At 45.4% G+C, this 18,688-nt stretch overlaps 1 protein-coding gene across 2 annotated transcripts in view; it reads left to right on the forward strand.

Moving 5' to 3' along the window:
- LOC143961249 (A.superbus venom factor 1-like) overlaps positions 1 to 18,688 on the forward strand; it is a 251,857-nt gene that overhangs the window by 55,276 nt on the left and 177,893 nt on the right. For both annotated transcript variants that reach the window (XM_077470484.1, XM_077470485.1), the window contains exons 13-14: positions 8,716 to 8,901; positions 15,928 to 16,089. In XM_077470484.1, the coding sequence (XP_077326610.1) occupies positions 8,716 to 8,901; positions 15,928 to 16,089 (348 nt within the window). The remainder of the gene's footprint in view (positions 1 to 8,715; positions 8,902 to 15,927; positions 16,090 to 18,688) is intronic.

Below are 18,688 nucleotides of genomic sequence, written 5' to 3' on the forward strand. Positions count from 1 at the left end.
TTTACAAAGGTTTGAAACTGAAACAAAAAAAACATTTTTTTTTTCAAAATTTTCGTTTTTTTTTTATTTGTAGCGCAAAAAATAAAAACCGTAGAGGTGATCAAATACCACCAAAAGAAAGCTCTATTTGTGGGAAAAAAATGATAAAAATTTCATTTGGGTACAGTGTAGCATGACCGCGCAATTGTCATTCAAAGTGCTACAGCACTGAAAGCTCAAAATTGGTCTGGGCAGGAATGTGTTTAAGTGCCCAGTATTGAAGTGGTTAAATTAGGGTACATCCCCAAAAGGGTGAGAAAGATCAAAAATACAACAATGGCTGGGTAAGGCCATTATACATGTCTATTCTGCCCAAGGTACGGACAAGTCCTGTGGGATCCATGCCTGAGTGAGTTTGTCCACATTGGCTCTGGACAGGCGGCTGCGCTTGTCTGTGATAATGCCCCCTGCCGTGCTAAATACACGTTCAGATAATACACTGGCTGCAGGGCTGGCCAGCACCTCCAAGGCATAAAGGGCAAACTCAGGCCATGTGCCCAATTTGGAGACCCAGAAGTTGAAGGGGGCAAACATACTGCTCCACCATGTTGGTGAAATGTTGCCACCTGCTAAGACGTTCCATATCAGCTGGTGGTGCTGGTTGTTGTGGCGTGCTGACAAAGCTTTTCCATATTTCGGCAATGCTAACCCTGCCTTCTGAGGTGCTGGCGGTTCCCCGGCTGCGTTGGCGACCTCTTCCTCCTCCTCTGCCTTTCAGCTTGTGCTTCCACTGTGCCCCCGCTGTCAGGTGGGAATGCCACCAGCAACGCGTCTACCAGCGTGCGCTTGTACTCGCGCATCTTATGATCACGCTCCAGTGAAGGAATTAAGGACAGTACGTTGTGTACGAGATCCAGCAGGGTCACCACCCAGTAATCAGCACCAGTTAGAATGTGGGAAACTCAGCGGTCGTTGCGGAGACACTGCATCATGTAATCACTAATGTGTGCCAGGCTGCCCCGAGGCAATGAAAAGCTGTCCTCTGTGGTAGGTGTATCGTTGGTGTCCTCTGTATCCCCCCAGTCATGCACCAGTGATGGCCATGAGCTGGTCTGGGTGCCACCCTGCTGTGAACATGGTTCCTCCTCCTCCTCCTCATCCTCCACCTCGTCAACCTCCAGAACTGTGCCCTTTCTGGACAATTGTGTACCTGGCGTTTGTTGGTGCAGGAACCCACCCTCAGAGCCACTTGTGAATGACTGCCCTGAAAGCCTTGGAAATGACCCCTCTTCCTCCTTCTTCCTCCTCCTCCTTCTGTGCCACATCCTCTTCCATCATGATGGAAGACATCATCGCTCAAAGCGTTTTTCAAGGAGGCATAGAACTGGGATAGTAACGATGAGAACAGCGCCATTGGCACTGGCCATGTTGGTGGAGTACTCGAAACAGCACAACAAGGCACACAGGTTTCGCATGGAGGCCCAGTTATTGGTGGTGAAGTGGTGCTGTTCCGCAGAGCGACTCACGCGTGCGTGCTGCAGCTGAAACTCCACTATCTCCTGCTGCTGCTCGCACAGTCTGGCCAGCATGTGCAAGGTGGAGTTCCACCTTGTGGGCACGTCACATATGAGGCGGTGAGCGGGAAGGCCGAAGTTACACTGCAGCGCTGACAGGCGAGCAGCAGCAGGGTGAGAAAGCCGAAAGTGCAAAAAAGATGGCCCGCACTTTCTGCAGCAGCTCTGGCATATCGGTGTTATTTTTAGGAAACTTTGCACAACCAAATTCATCACATGTGCCAGGCAAGGGATGTGCGTCAAACTGGCTAGGCCCAGAGCTGCTACGAGATTTCACCCATTATCGCACACCACCAGGCCAGACTTGAGGCTCACTACCACCAACCACTCATCGGTCTGTTGTTCCATGTACCTCCACAACTCCTACACGGTGATGGGTTTTTCCCCCAAACAGGAACGTTTTAAAACTGCCTGCTGTCATTTACCCCTGGCTGTGCTGAACTTGGTGGTGAAGGTGTTGCGCTGACCGGATAAGGAGGCGGTAGAGGATGAGGAAGCGGAGTAGGAAGATTTAGCAACAGGAGGCAAACTGAAACACCCTGCAATCCTCGGTGGTGGAAGGACATGCACCAAACTGCTATCCGCCTCAGGCCCAGCCGCCACTGCATTTACCCAGTGTGCTGTTAGGGAGATATAACGTCCCTGACCGTGCTTACTGGTCCACGTATCCGTAGATAGGAGGACCTTGCCACAGATGGCGTTGCGCAGTGCACACCTGATTTTGTCCCCACTTGGTTGTGCAGGGAAGGGATGGCTCGCCTGGAAAAGTAGTGGCAGCTGGGCATGACATACTGTGGGACAGCCAATGCCATCAGGCTTTTAAATCTCTGCGTCTCCACCAGACGGAATGACAGCATTTCAAAGGCGAGGAATTTTGAAATGCTGGCATTCAGGGCCAGGGATCGCGGGTGGCTAGGGGGGTACTTCCTCTTCCGCTCCAGTGTTTGGGAAATAGAGAGCTGAACGCTTCCATGGGACATTGTGGACATGGTTGGTGACCCAAGTGGTAGTGTTGCTGGCAGATCCTCTGTTTGCGGGGTGGCAGGTGCCACTGTCACTACAGAGCAGTGATGTAAGTAACTTAACTTAAAATAAACGGAATTATGTAACACAGTTACTTTAGAGGGTAACGAGTAATCTAACTGATTACTCTTCCCCTCATGGTAACTCAGTTCCCATTACTTGGGCAGAATTACTTAAATTACATCTACCACCCAGGAGGCCCGCCGTGGCCGTGCTGCCTGGCCGTTCGTTTTGCCGCGGGGAGGGGGGCTTTCGCCCGCTGAGCTGAGAAGAGGCTGATACTGTCTGGACTGCCCCATCCCGCCCCATCCTGCCCCTCCTATCCAGACAGAGAGAATGTAGGGAGGCGAGGCGGACACAGAAAAATGAAGTCAGCTGACCAGCTGACACCAATAGAGTGAAGGGGAGGGTCTCTCTCTCTCTCTCCATGAGGAAAGGCATCCCTGGAGGCATTTAAGTAAGTGACTGATGATTCGAATTGCAGTGCAATCGATCCATCCCAAGTCCTCCACCACCTCTGCTTCTTACTGATCCCATCCCTACCCACCCACCATCACTTCTACAACAGAAGTGATGGGGGAGATAGGGTACGGATGAGATCAGTGGTGGCGGGGGATGGGATCAGTAAGAGGCAGAGGTGGTGGTGGTGGGAGAGGATGGCACCACCACTGCTGCCACCCCCCCAAGTACCGCGCTGCCTGCCACCCCCCCAAGTACACCACCACCACTGCCACCCCCCCAAGTGCCACCGCTGCCACCCCCCAAGTACACCACCACCACTGCCACCCCCTCAAGTACCACCGCTGCCACCCCCTCAAGTACCACTCCAAATGATCTAAAATACTGTATATAGTGTTTTATTCTTCAGTTAATATAAACATCTTTGATATTAAAGATGTTATAGAACGTAATTGCATTATAGAATATTTTAAAAAAATCAAAGTTACTTTGCTGAGTAACCAATTACTTTTCCAATGTAGTAATTGAGTTACTAACGCAATTCGTTTTTGGGAGAAGTAATTTGTAACTTAACTAATTACTTTTTTAAAGTAAGATGACCAACACTGCTACAGAGGTGGATGAAGAGGCCGAGACTGCAGCAGAAGATGAAGCAGGAGAAGCCAGAGACCTTTCTTGGTTATTGAGGGGTCTACTCCAATGCAGCTGGTGCCTTGCACTTAGATGCCTGGTCATGCAGGTTGTGCTCAGGTTGAGAACGTTTATGCCTTGCTTCAGGCTCTGATTGCACATAGTGCAAACCACTCGTGTCTTGTCATCACCACATTGTCTGAAGAACTGCCACGCTAGGGAACTCCTTGGACCTGACTTTGGTGTGCTTGGTTCCTTGCTGTGTTGGTCAGTAGCAGGCGTACTGTCTAGGGGACGGACGCTCCGCTTTTGCACCCTGCTCCCTCTTCTGCTGTGCTGGTGGCTCTGTGCGACCGCCGACCACCTCCTCTTCCTCCGTACTACACAGTTCACCTGCATGACATTGATTCCATGTTGGGTCTAGGACCTCATTGTCCTCCACATCATCTTCCACCCAGTCTTCACCCCTGCCCTCCTTGTCGATCTGCACAATTGTGAAAGCAGCAGCAGTTGGAACCTTCGTCATCATCCGAGATGTGCTGTGATGGTCCTCCCATGTACTCATCTTGAATCATAAATGGATGGGCATCGGTGCACTCAATCTCTTCCACTTCTGGGGCAGGGCTAGGTGGATGGCCCTGGGAAACCATGCTAACAGGGTCATCAAAAAGCATAAGAGACTGCTGTATGATTTGGGGCTCAGACTGCTTAGCTGATTTGCAAGGGGGTGAGGTGAAAGACTGATGGACATCGGCTGCAGGTGCCGACACTGATCTTTCAGCAGTAGACTGGGTGGGAGACAATGTGAAGGAATTGGAGGCACTGTCAGCAACCCAATCTACTATCGCCTGTACTTGTCCTGGCCTAAATATTTGTAGAGCCACACCGACCAAATACCACTGCAGGCTCTGTCGCCTACTCGCACCTGAGGAAGGTGTTTCACTTGTACGTGTAGCTGGCACAGATCGACCAAGTCCTCTCCCTGCAACTGGAGCTCCACCAGCAGCATCACGACTGCGGCCACGTCCCTTATTTGAAGTTCTCCTCATATTTCTCAGATTTAGGATCTTGCCCTAAATGGGTGTTTTTTGAATAGCAGAATAGCAGAATAGAACAACAGTATCTAAAGGGTGTATCTCACATGTACAGACATGCAGCAAACACTGCAATTAAAGATTTTTCCCCTAAATGTTTTTCTTTTTGAATACCAGAATAGAGCAACAGTATCTAAAGGGTGTATCTCACAGGTACACATATGCAGAAAAGGCACCAATTTTTTTTTTTTTGCCCTAAAGTATTATTTTTTGAATAGCAGAATAAAACAACAGTATCTAAAGTGTGTACCTCACACATACGGATATGCAGGAAACACTGCAAAATATTTTTTTTTGCCCTAAATGGGTGTTTTTAGACTAGAAATAAAAAACATTTTTTTTTGCCCTAAATTATTATTTTTTGAATAGCAGAATAGAAGAACAGTATCTAAATTGTGTATCTCACACGTACAGATATGCAGAAAACGTTGTCAAAATTTATTTTTTTTGGCCCTAATTTTGCACAGGAGAGCTGCCTTGATGCCATATACGTAAAATATACATTCGGCAAGTGTTTAAAGGCCACTTTGCAGTAAAAGCAATAAAGCATGAAAACCTCTGTAGTGTACTAATGTGCTGTACCAAAACTAGATTCAGATTATTTCATTAATCCCACAGGGAAATTACTAAAATACAATTACATTCAACAAGACAACAAAAAAATCACAATAACAAAACACAACAATACAATCACAAATAATAGCAATTAATACTATACAAAAATAAATTAATACTGTACTCAACCATACCATCCTATTAAAATACTACATAGAATTAATAACACCTTGGATAAATCCCCAGCCCAATTTTTATTACATCACTCAGACAAGCCCGCTCGCCCTTACTTCAAGTCTTTAGCCATGCATATGGCAAATGCTGCCAGAATATGCATCCCACACAAATGGCGTTCACCCGACCCTCCACTAATCCGAGACTGGTTTAATCTCATTGACGCGATTATGACAATGGAAGACCTTATACACCAAGCAAAAGATACCCCTACGAAATTCACGACCACTTGGGCTTGTTGGATTCATTTCAAGACCACAGATTCCTACAAACGCCTTATACAGATATGATCTTCTTGAAAATGAGAACAGACCTCTTTCACAAGGTCATACTTCTCAACTGTGAGAAATTCCTTCACACACAATCTTAGCTTTCTCTGGACCTCTATCAACAAATAATAAGACACACATACCCGCCTATCTCATGGATATATACGATCCTGATATCTCCTTACACCGAGATACTCTCACATCCGTTAGTCTTTAATCCCCCAGGTGTACCCCCACGACATATGGACCTGCAGACACAACTACCTAAACCAAAGCAAAAACTGAAACACTGAAGGCTATCTCCTAGTGTCTGGGAGGCGAGGAAACCTGCTTTGTTATATTTTATTATTATATCGTGTTTTGCTTTGTTATGTTTCACGATAAGTCGCATAGTTTTTTTTTGTAAGGTTACCAACTGTTTGATAGCGGCTGCGTCCGCAATTGTTTTATGCCAAATGTAACCAAACCAACTGCTACTGACTCTGTATTGTTCTGCTTACCTGTTCCGGTATGTAATCTTCAATAAAATTGTCATTAACAAAAAAGAATTAATAACACCGACTGAAAAAAAATAACAGAAAATCAAACTACCAGCATGCAAATATTACACCACTTTCTCTAATATTGCTCAAAAATCATTACACATATTTGATCTAATACCAACGTAATGTAAAAACAACATAAAAATCTACAAAGAAATACAACAATGTAAACACAGCACACTAATCTACATTGATCAGCGTGCCATTAAAAGGATTTACACTGTGCATGCGCGAGTGACGTAATGGACAGAAGGAGCGGTGATATCTCCTAAACGGGTACACATGATCGGACTATCCGGCGGACTTAGTACGGTGGACTTAGCCTGGCGGACAACCCGCCAGACTTTGCAGCGGAGTTCTGCCAAACTTTTCCGAGCGGACTTGCCCACACACGACTGGACTTTTCCCGGAGGATGCTGGGACTGTGACATCACCTGGTGACCCCCGCCCCTTGTCCCTATATAAGTCACCGCACAACGGCCATTGCGGCCAGAGAGAGCGTCATATCAACATCGCAAGGAAGAAGAGAAGAAGAGAAGAGAAGAAGGCGACAGCGGCAGAAGACCGGACCAAAGCTAGTTAAAGAGCTATAAGAAGATAGCGGAGGCCCGGCAAGAAGAACCGAAGAGGAGGACAAGACCCCCGAAGAGCGTGACAAGACCCCAAAGTCAGAAGAAGACCTCCGGACGGCGGCGACAACGAAGAAGAAAGCCGGGCTTCTCCGCTAGTAAAAGAGCTAGCAGAAGATAGCGGAGGAGTCCAGCGAGAAGACCCCCCCAAGACGGAAGACCACCGGAGCTGTCTAATAAATTATTTTAAAAACTTGTGTTGTGTTTTTTATTTACACTTTTTTCACCAGGTGAATGGGTAGAGGTACATGGTACCCCAATACTCATTCACATAGGATGGGGGCGGTATCTGGGGCCCCCTTATTAAAGGGGGCTCCTGGATTCTGATAAGTCCCCTGCCCGCAGACCCCGGCAACCAATGGCCAGGGTTGTTGGGAAGAGGCCCTTGTCCTCATCAACATGGGGACAAGGTGCTTTGGGGTGGGGGGGCCGCAGGGCCCCCCTTTTCCCAAAATACCCCCCCATGTGAGGGCACATGGCCTGGTACAGCTCAGGAGGGGGGGGGGGGGCGCTCGCTCGTCCCCACCCCCTTTCCTGACCGGCCGGGCTGCGTGCTCGGATAAGGGTCTGATATGAACTTTGGGGGGATCCCCACGCCGTTTTTTCAGCGTAGGGCTTCCCCTTTAAGTCCATACCAGGTGATGGGGCTAGCGAAGTGTCAATCTCGCAGATGGAGGCGGCGACATTGACTTCCTTCGCTAGTCCTGTCTACCTGGAGCCACGTTCAAAATGAACGGACTTTTCTCCATGTGTGGGCAAGTCCGTTCATTTCAAAAGTCCGCGGACTAGCACACAGACGGACGGATCGTCCGCCAGACTGCCGAGTCCGGCGGACAATTTTGAGTCAAAACTTCTTTCTAAATCCGCCAGACTTTTGGGGAAAAAAAGTCAGCCGGAGCCCACACATGGGCGGATTGTCCACCAGATAGTCTGATCGTGTGTACGGGGCATTAGAAACAAGTTAGATTATACTGACTGAAATTGTACTGACTTGTCCTCTAGAGTTTACTACCAATTTAAGTTGATGGTCAATGGAAGGAATGCCACTCTAAAGCTGGCCATAGGCAGTTTGAATCTCGGACGGTTCAGCAGGAACTGGCCAACATTCAAACCATGTATGGGCAGGCTGAATGTTCCCAAGTTGATGGATCGATCAACTTGGGTACAACCAGCCTGACGGATTTTACATGTGATTATTGCAAATATCACAGTGTTCTCCCAGCGGGGATGACTTCCACCGAAGGGAGAACACAATGGCTCTACGGGAGGGATTCCGCTGTCAACACTGTGGTTGCAGAAAAGAAATTTGCTCTGTCTATGGCCGGCTTTAGAGACTGCAAACACTGGCCCTGGGACTCTGAAGGCACCAATGTGCAAGAAGTCTATCCACCACAGCTCAAGGAACCTCCTAGTAACCTCTGGAGGAACCCTGGTTGAGAAAAGCTGATGTTTGCTTAAAGTAATTTAACAATATTTTTTTAACCTAGTCCTCAAAAACATTTTATTATTTAGCTTAAAATTTTAGTTTTTTTAGCCACCATTGGACTTTTTTTCAAAATTAAAGTGGATGTATAGACAAAACCTTTTTTTTACTATACGTACATATACAACATAGGTTCCATCCTGTGTTTTATGCAATGTATCCCCAGGACCATCCTGTGGTAGATACATACTAAATTTAATAGGTTCCATCCTGACTCTGTATCCTTCACCTTTGCTTTCCTCAGGTTCTAAGTAGAGGACAAATAATTAAAGTTGGCAGACAGGAGAGGAAGAAAAATCAGACCCTGGTGACTTTGGTCCTGCCAATAACATGGGAGATGCTTCCATCCTTTCGCTTTGTGGCTTACTATGTAGTAAAAAACGAAATCGTATCTGACTCCATTTGGATAGATGTAGAGGATTCCTGCAAGGTAAGATGGGGGACAAATACATTTAGAATTTGTGATAAAGGAATATATTAACATAAGTACTAACTGGGCCTAAAGGAACTATAACCATAAGGCAGTGGATGGAAGATCCAACTGCTGTACAATTATTCATAGAACCTGAGTAACATAAACATGAGCTATCCCATGAGTGCGCATGTTAATACCATGTGTAGACAACCCAAACACTTGATAGGAATGGTGAACAGTCCATCCTCAATAATATATATTTTTTCCTGTAGTGTTGGTTCGCAAAGATGATATTTTCCTCTTATGTCTATATGTTCCTTTACATGAAGATGAATGGCAGATATATCTATCTATCAATAGTAAATATCAATATACACCATATTACCAAAAGTATTGGGACACCTGCATTTACATGAACTTTAATGGCAGTCGGTCCACCCTTTGCAGCTATAACAGCTTTGACTCTTCTGGGAAGGCTGTCCACAAGGTTTAGGAGTGTGCCTATGGGAATGTTTGACCATTCTTCCAGAAGCACATTTGTGAGGTCAGGCACTGATGTTGGATGAGAAGGCCTGGCTCGCAGTCTCCGCTCTAATCCACCCCAAAGGTGTTCTATCAGGTTGAGGTCAGGACTCTGTGCAGGCCAGTCAAGTTCCTCCACCCCAAACTCGCTCATCCATGTCTTTATAGACCATGCTTTGTGCACTGGTGCACAGTCATGTTGGAACAGGACGGCACCATCCTCAAACTGTTCCCACAAAGTTGGGAGCATGAAATTGTCCAAAATGTCTTGGTATGCTGATGCCTTAAAGTGGTTGTAAACCCTTACAAACCACTTTGACCTACAGGTAAGCCTAGATTAAGGTTTACCTGTAGGTCCAAGAAATATCTCCTAAACCTATACGGTTTAGGAGATATATTTAGCTGAAGACAGCCACCGCTGTCTACAGCGCATGCAGGCGCACTGGGTAAGCCACAGATTGTGGCGATATGCCGCGAGTGTCGGCTCCTGTGCGCATGCGGGGGAGTGATGTCATCGCTGCTCCGGCGAATCACAGCGCCGGAGCAGCGAGACCCACGGAGACCCACCAAGAAGATGGACGCTCGAAACTACAGGGGACAGCGGTGACTTCGCTGGCTCCTGTGTCAGGTAAGTGACACATAATGGGCTACTATGCCATGCATAGTAGTCCATTATGCTTTACCTTTGCAGGGAATCAAAGAGGAAGTAAACTCATCAGGGTTTACTTCCTCTTTAAGAGCTCCCTTCACTGGAACTAAGGGACCAAGCCCAACCCCTGAAAAACAATCCCACACCATAATCCCCCTCCAACAATCCACGTAAATGTATTTTATTGGGATTTTATGTGATAGAACAAGATAAAGTGGCGCATAATTGAGAAGTGGAAGGAAAATGATAAATGTTTTTCAAAAATGTTTACAAATAAATATGTGAAAAGTGTGGGGTGCATTTGTATTCAGCCCCCCGGAGTCAATACTTTGTAGAACCACCTTTCTATGCAATTACAGCTGCAAGTCTTTTTGGGGATGTCTCTACCAGCTTTGCACATCTAGAGAGTGACATTTTTGCCCATTCTACTTTGCAAAATAGCTCAAGCTCTGTCAGATTGGATAGAGAGATTCTGTGAACAGCAATTTTCAAGTCTTGCCACAGATTCTCAATTGGATTTAGGTCTTCATATTGACTGGGCCATTCTAACACATGAATATGTTTTGATCTAAACCATTCCATTGTAGCTCTGGCTATATGTTTAGGGTTGTTGTCCTGCTGGAAGCTGAACCCCCGCCCCAGTCTCAAGTCTTTTGCAGACTCTAACAGGTTTTCTTCTAAGATTGCCCTTTATTGGCTCCATCCATCTTCTCATTAACGCTGACCAGCTTCCCTATCCCTGCTGAAGAAAAGCATCCCCACAATATGATGCTGCCACCATCATGTTTCACAGTGTTCAGGGTGATGTGTAGTGTTAGTTTTCCGCCACACACAGCATTTTGCTTTTAGGCCAAAAAGTTCAATTTTGGTCTCATCTGACCAGAGCACCTTCTTCCACATGTTTGCTGTGTCCCTCACAAGGCTTCTCGCAAACTGCAAAAGGGAATTCTTATGCCTTTCTTTCTACAATGGCTTTTCTCTTGCCACTCATCCATAAAAGCCAGGTTTGTGGCGTGCACCACTAATAGTTTTTCTGTGGACAGATTCTTCCACCTGAGCTTTGGATCTTTGCAGCTCCTCCAGAGTTACCATGGTTCTATTGGCTACATCTATAATTAATGCTCTCCTTGCCCGGCCTGTCAGTTTGGGTGGACGGCCATGTCTTGGTAGGTTTGCAGTTGTGCCATACTCTTTCCAATTTCAGATGATGTATTGAACAGTGCTCCATGAGATGTTCAAGGCTTGGGATATTTTTTTATACCCTAACCCTGCTTTAAACTTCTCCACAACTATATCCCTGACCTGTCTGGTGTGTTTCTTGGCCTTTATTATGCTTTTTGTTAACTAAGGTTCTCTAACAAACACCTGAGGGCTTTACAGAACAGCTATATTTATATTGAGATTAAATTACACACAGGTGGACTCTATTTACTAATTAAGTGACTTCTGAATGCAATTGGTTCCGTTAGATTTTAGTTAGAGATAGCAGAGTAAAGGGGGCTGAATACAAATGCACGCCACACTTTTTGCATGTTTATTTGTAAAAAATGGTCTATCACATAAAATCCCAGTAAAATACAATTACGTTTTTGGTTGTAACATAACAAAATTTGGAAAATGAAAAGGGGGTATGAATACTTTTTCAAGCCACTGTATACTGCCGCTCAAAGTATATAGTGCAGTCCCTGTAGTATATATAATGCATTTCAGAGTATATAGTGCAGTCTGTATAGTGTATATAATGCAGTTCAGAGTATATATTACAGTTAGTGTAGTATAAATAAAACAGTGCAAGGTATTTAGTGCAGTGCAGAGTATATAGTACACTGAATTGAAGTGATTAAGGGGAACCCTTTGACAGAATTAAGAAAAAAATGGCATGGGTTCACCCCAAAAATCCATACCATGTTCTTTGGGTCTGGTATAGATTTTAAGGGGAACTCCAAAATGTAAAAAAAAAAATTGGCGTTGCCCCCCCCAAAATCCATACCAGGAAAGAGGGGGATGAGCGAGTGCCTCCCCCCCCTGAACTATACCAGTCCACTTGCCCTCAACATGGGGATTTGATGGGGACAAGAGCCTCTTCCTGACAACCCTGGCCATTGATTGTCAGGGTCTGCGGGCGGGGGGCTTATCAGAATCTGGATGCAACAAGGGGACCCCCAGATCCCTCCCCTCATTTTGTGAATGGGTATCAGGTACATTGTACCCCTACTCATTCACCAAAAAAGTGTCAAAGGGCTTTCCGGTGACTGCTGTCTCTTGGCTGTGACAGCTGTTATATAAGCAAGGACGGGGCCACCCGGTGATGTAACCGAGTGACCCCGCCCCCTTCATGTGACTCAGACGGGGAGGGGTTACCCGGTTAAGTCAGCCAGTGCCCCCGCTCCTGCTTATATAAAAGTTGTCTAAGGGAAAATACAGCAGTCACCAGGAGGCCTACCATGAAAGCAGATTTTTTTTTCGGGTCCGTAGGGCGGTGTGATCGACTATGGATGTACATCGCGGACACTTTTTTTTTCTTTTTTGATAAAAGAATTGTTAAAAACTGTCTATTGTGGTTTTTACTTTTTGACACTTTTCTTAGTGAATAGGTAGGAAGGTAGGAGCACAACGTACCAGATACCCATTAACATGGGGGGTGGGATCTGGGGGTCCCCTTGCCACAGACCCTGACTACCAATGGCCAGGGTTGTCGGGAAGAGGCTCTTGTCCCCATCAACATGGGGATAAGGTGCTTTGGGGGGACCACAATGTTATGGGCATGTGGTCTGGTATAGTTCAGCGGGGGGGGCGGTCACTTGTTCCCTTCCCCCCCATCCTGACCTCCAGGCTGCTTGCTCGGATAAGTGTCTGGTATGGATTTTGGGTGGGACCCCCAACGCCAATTTTTTTCCAGTGTTTGGCGTGGAGTTCCCCTTAAAATCCATACCAGGGTCTGGTATGGACTGGGGGGGGGAGTGAACCACACGCCGTTTTTTTTCCTTGATTTTTATCTATATTGCCGGGAGCCGTCATGAGTCATGAGTCATGAGCATGTTTAAATTACATTTTTTCCTTTTATTTTGCTGTGGCACTGTTCTACACATCGCACAGATGCGCCACTTTACAGGCAGACTAAGGGGACCCCCATGCACAATATTTTAAGGAATCTTTCATTTTTTTTGTGTCACAGATCAGCTGCGGAGCTGATCTGTGTCTTACCTTTACTGCTGTAAGTCGGCTGGCACCTGTTGTTCCACTAGCTGGTGTTCAGCTCTGTGCTCTCTGCAACTATGGGTGTCGCCGCTCCTCACCTTTTGCCTAATATATGATTCCTTCCTGCTACTTCCTGTCTAGCGCCTCATGTAGGGATGGCCGAACTGTTCGCCCGGCAGTCGGTTTTGCGGCAAATTTTGCGTGTTCGCGATTTGCCCGATTGGCGGACTATTGCCGCTGTTCGCCCGGCGGACATATGTGTTTACAGTGTGAAAGAACTTTGACTCATGATGACACATCCATCATGGGGTACAGGACAGCCAATTGAGACATTTCAGCACATGGACAATTGGACATTCCCCCTACCTTATAAATAGACCTGATCTGGTTGCCATTTTACATTCTGTCTTATGTCAGTGTAGGGACAGGACGCTGTGTGGAGCAGGGAGAGACTGTAGTGACAGAAATTGCTAGCTAATTCCTGTCCAGCCCCTCATGTGCTTCTTTATTTAAATCCCTTTCAAACCAGCTACTGGTTGCTTGAGCAACATTTGTTTCTGAGCTCCCTTTGTGTAATCTGTTTTACCTGACCTCTCATGAACTGATCTCTTGTGTACCGACCCTGCTTGTTCTGATTAAATTGTCTGCGGCCCATCCTGGCCTTGGCTCACTATCCAGTTCTCCTTTGCTTCATCCATCCATCCATCCATCCTTGTCTAACAGTGTATTCTGGTACTTCCCTAGCGAGCAGGGTGAACCCGGGGGTCGTGACCTGGGGTCAGCATGCAGCTAAGCCCAAACCCTCGTGAGGGGGTCCCTGCCTGGATACCAGCTGGCCCTTAGACTCCACGCCCTGGGGGATCCTGTGTCACCTGCTCTCCTGTGGGCTCCCTGTAAGTAGTACCGTGACATATTGTTTCACTTTAAGCATTATTAAAATCACTGCTCCTGAAAAACCGGTCATTTTAAAAACATTTTTTTGGATTTATACATCTCCTAGGGCACCCGGGTCCCCATACGCTTTTTATGGCAATAACTTGCATATAAGCCTTTAGAATGAGCACTTTTGATTTTTTCGTGTTCGTGTCCCATAGACTTTAATAGGGTTTGCAAGTGCACTAGAACTTTTTGCACATTCTGGTGCAAACTGAACCGGGGGTGTTCGGCCGATCCCTAATTATGGATATCATGGTGGAAATTCTCATGTTGCGAGCATGAATGAAATGTACTTTTTATATAGGGTGTCTGTGATATAAAGAACTATAAATGTGCCATGTATTTTCATGTTCAACCAGCAAGTGGACCTTTAGGTGTATTTTCCCATATCTTCAAGTTTTACCTTACATCCTGTTAAAAAAACTAAACAAAAGGGTCGGTTTGCTAAAACTGGAGAATCCAAAATTAGGTGTAGCTCTGCATAGAAACCAATCAGTTTTTTGTTGACGCTTAATTGAACAAGCTGAAGTTAGAAGCTGACTGGCTACCATGCACAGCTGCACCGGGTTTTGCACTCTATAGTTTTAGTAAATCAACTCCATAGAGGAAGATTTACACAGCTTTCACCCAAGATTTGTCCATTTTCTCCATACAGTTTCATTACAAAAATGGGAAAATCGTTGGTGAAAGTTATAGGAATCTTGAGTGTAAACACTGATAAAGACTCCATAGTCTTAAAGAGGTTGTAAACCCTTAGCCCTTGTACATACGGTCAGACATTCTGACGGTAAATGTCCGATCGGACCGTGTTGTCGGATAATTCAACCGTGTGTGGGCTCCATCGGACTGTTTCCGTCGGAATAGCCGACGGACCAAGTTTTCCAGCTTGGTTATAAAACTTTCCGACAACATGATCCGATCGGACCTTGTCCGATCATGTGTAGAGAATTCGGATTAGACAAAGTGCCATGCATGCTCAGATCAAATTCCTAGACCAAAGCTATTGGCTACTAGCCTGAACGTAGTCCCGTCGTAATGAAATAACGTTACCACGTTCTGAATGATCGGATTTTCTGACAACTTTGTCCGACCGTGTGTATGCAACAGTTTCGGACAAAATCCGTCGGACAAAATCCGATGGATTTGGTTGTCGGGATTTCCGACCGTGTGTACAAGGGCTAACACAACACTTTTACCTACAGGTAAGCCTATAATAAGGCTTACCTGTAGGTACTGTGAATATCTCCTAAACTTGCACCGTTCAGGAGATATTCACTGTATCAACATGTGCATCGAAGAAACGTATCGCTCGTGCCATTTCTTCAGCTGCTGTGCCATTACCGGTGGCTTCTGTGTGCATGCATGGGAGGGACATCATCGCGGCTCTGGCCAATCACAGCGTCGGTGTCCACAAATACCCAGAAATAACTCAGGGAGACATGTCACTGGCCGCAGCTTCAGGGCTTCGATCTAAGGTAAGTATTTCATAATGCGCTAGTATGCTATGCATACTAGCGCATTGTGCCTTTGTCTTGCAGGGTTTTTTTTTGTTTGTTTTTTTTCCATGGGCTTACAACCACTTTAAAAAAAAAAAAAAAAAATTGACTCAAAGGCAAACACATATACTTTATCTTTTATAAAATAAGACATTTCCCATAAATGTGTCTAGATGTTTGAAGTTGATGTCTTGGAGGGCTGTAAATATTTGAACATCCTCTGATTTGTTACTACTACAGCTGGAGATCACAGAGGATACTACAAGAAGAGGTAAGGAACTGAATCCTGGAGCTGTGTCAAGGGTGAAAATAACAGCTGACTACAAGGCTCTAGTGAACCTACTTGTTGTGGAGAAGTCTGTCTATAAACAGAATGCAAAGTTTTGGATGTCACAAAAGAAGGTGAGAAAGCAACAATGGCTAAGAAAATGATAGTTATCTGCTGACTGGGAGTGCAGTCAGAAAAACATGCTAAGAAAATTAGGCTCAAGCATGGCTGGTAGTAAGCCCAAATAAACTGCTTCATGTATAAGAACTTTTAATCACATATCTGTATAAATATGAAAATATTTCAGAAGACTAATAGACCTGAGTATATTTGAATTGTCAGCCCACTCAAAAACAATATTTTATAAAAGATTGGTTTATTACATGTGTTATAGAATCCTGTAGCTAGGGTTGCCACCTGTCCGGTATTCACCTGGACAGTCTGGGTTTTAAATTCTGTGTCCGGGTTTCAGTCCACCTGAAACCCGGATACATCACTGGCAGCCCCACAGCACCGGTTCTCCTATCCCCTCTCCCCTCCCATTGGATTTTAGTGCTTTTAATTACAATGGGGGGGGGCATTTTAACTGGGGTACAGACTGATGTAGGGAGATTATACTGGGTACAGACTGATCTGGGGGGATGTACTAAAATACAGACTGACCTTGGGGGTTTGAACTGGGGGACAGACTGAGCTTGTTTTATTTAACTATGCCCCTTAAGCTTCTCCCATTATTAACACAATTTGGCCACACCCATTGTTCGTCACAGGAAACTACATGCACTGCAGTACTATTCAAAAGGTATCCCAGGTTTTTTACAATCCCATAGGGTATACTGCAAAAAATAAAATAAATTACCATGTGCCGCTGAAGTGTTTGGGTTTGGCTTGATGAAAAAGTGGCAACCCTACCTGTGGCTTCAGGATCTACTCCTTCCCACCATGAAATGCATTTTTGCCTCCTTGGAGCTGGTAGGTGTTCCTATCCACCTTGGAGTTGGAAGGTATCCCTGTCAACCTTGGAGTTAGCAGTATTTCTGCCCACCTTATAGTTGGGAGTTATTCCAGCCACCTTTGAAATTGGAAAATGTTTCTGCCTGCCTTAGAGTTGGCACGTATCCGTGCCTACCTCAGAGTTGTATGTATTCCTACCTGGCTTGTAGTTAGGAGGTATTCCCACCCACCTTGCAGTTGGAAGGTATTCCTGCCATACTTGCACTTGGAAGTTATTTCTGCCCACCTTGGAATTTGGTGTTACTTCTACCTTCCTTGCTGCCCACTTTGGAGTTTGAAAAATGTTTCTGTCCACCTTGGAGTCGGAAAGTGTTCTTGTTTACCTTGGAGTTTGAATGTAATCCTGCCAACCTTGGAGATGAAAGATATGCCTGTCATCTTTGCAATTAGAAGGCGTTCCTGCCTACCTTGAAGTTGGGAGTTATTCATGCCTACATTGGAACCAAAGAGGTATTCCTGGCCACCTTTGAGGCAGGAGGTGTCCCATTCCTCCTTGATGTTTGGAGGTATTCCTGCCCACTTTGAAGTTAGAAGGTATTCCTGCTCTGCTCTTACAGTATATTCTCTCTAATATAAAGTTCTGAGTGTTTTCCTGTCTACCTTGGAGTTGAGAGGTCTTCCCACCCATCTTGAAGGTCTCTCCCACTTGTGAAGTGTTCCCAACCAGCTCGTATTTAGGTGTTGCCTTAACCCACTATGGAGTTTCAAGGAGTTCCTGTCTATCTTTCAGTTGGTGGGTGTTTCCTCCTACCTTGGGAAATATTTCTTTCCACCTTGGAGATAGAGGGCATTCCATCCCACCACAGAGATGGGAAGTATTCCTGCACACCTTGGGATTATGCCATCTCACTGCATACATTTAAGATGTGAGGTCACATCATTCTTCCTAATAAAGTACATAAACAAACAGCAGGCAGAGTGGGACACCATTGTACTGGTTGCAGTAGGTGTGTATACCCTGGGAACTCAAACACATAGATCTTTCCAATGTATTTCCTGAAAGATAACAGATTAAAGAAAAGAAAGATTAAAGAAAACAGAGACAATTATTTGTACAGAATCTTCAAAAAATATAAAATATCTTTATTATTTAATTTAAGGTGTCTTGAGAAAAAAGGGTGAGGATGGAACAGTGCTTAGTCTGGATGTGTGGGCAGGTAGAGGCAAAGGTCAGAGGGCAGGCTGGGTAGACACCAGGTCAGCAGATGCTAGGCAGGGTTATTAAATTGCTAGGCAAATCCATGGCTGAGTTAAGGAGAGGAAACCAGGTCAGATCAGAAAGTGGCAACAGGGAAGGGTAGCTTCCCCAGTCAGCCTAATGCCTGAAGCTCAGCTTTAAGTGGGGGCATGTAGGATATGTATGTCAATGTGATGCGACTGTTATGCCAATCTCTGCATTCCATTAGTACATTTCAGAGAATCTATTCATATGTGTGGATATTTCTTCCTTGGAATATATAGGTGAATGGCCTGAAATATCATGCCAAGGCATCTAGCATTGTTGCAGAAACCAGTTCTGGGAAACCATTAATGGACTCCAGACACAGATTTCAGGAAAATAAATATTTTATTCGCTAGCGAGGGCTCACTGAACTCACGTTCAAGAGAATGAGCCCTCTCTTTAGAGCACTCAGCTTATATACCAGCAGTTGCATCACAATACATATTTCCTCCATACTAAGGAGAAGACCTCCTGGTTCATTTAACCAATCATAGAGA

Source organism: Lithobates pipiens, unplaced genomic scaffold (genome assembly GCF_037356315.1).
Source record: "Lithobates pipiens isolate NorthernLeopardFrog02 unplaced genomic scaffold, aLitPip1_a1.2 Scaffold_8, whole genome shotgun sequence".
Classification (NCBI taxonomy): domain Eukaryota; kingdom Metazoa; phylum Chordata; class Amphibia; order Anura; family Ranidae; genus Lithobates; species Lithobates pipiens.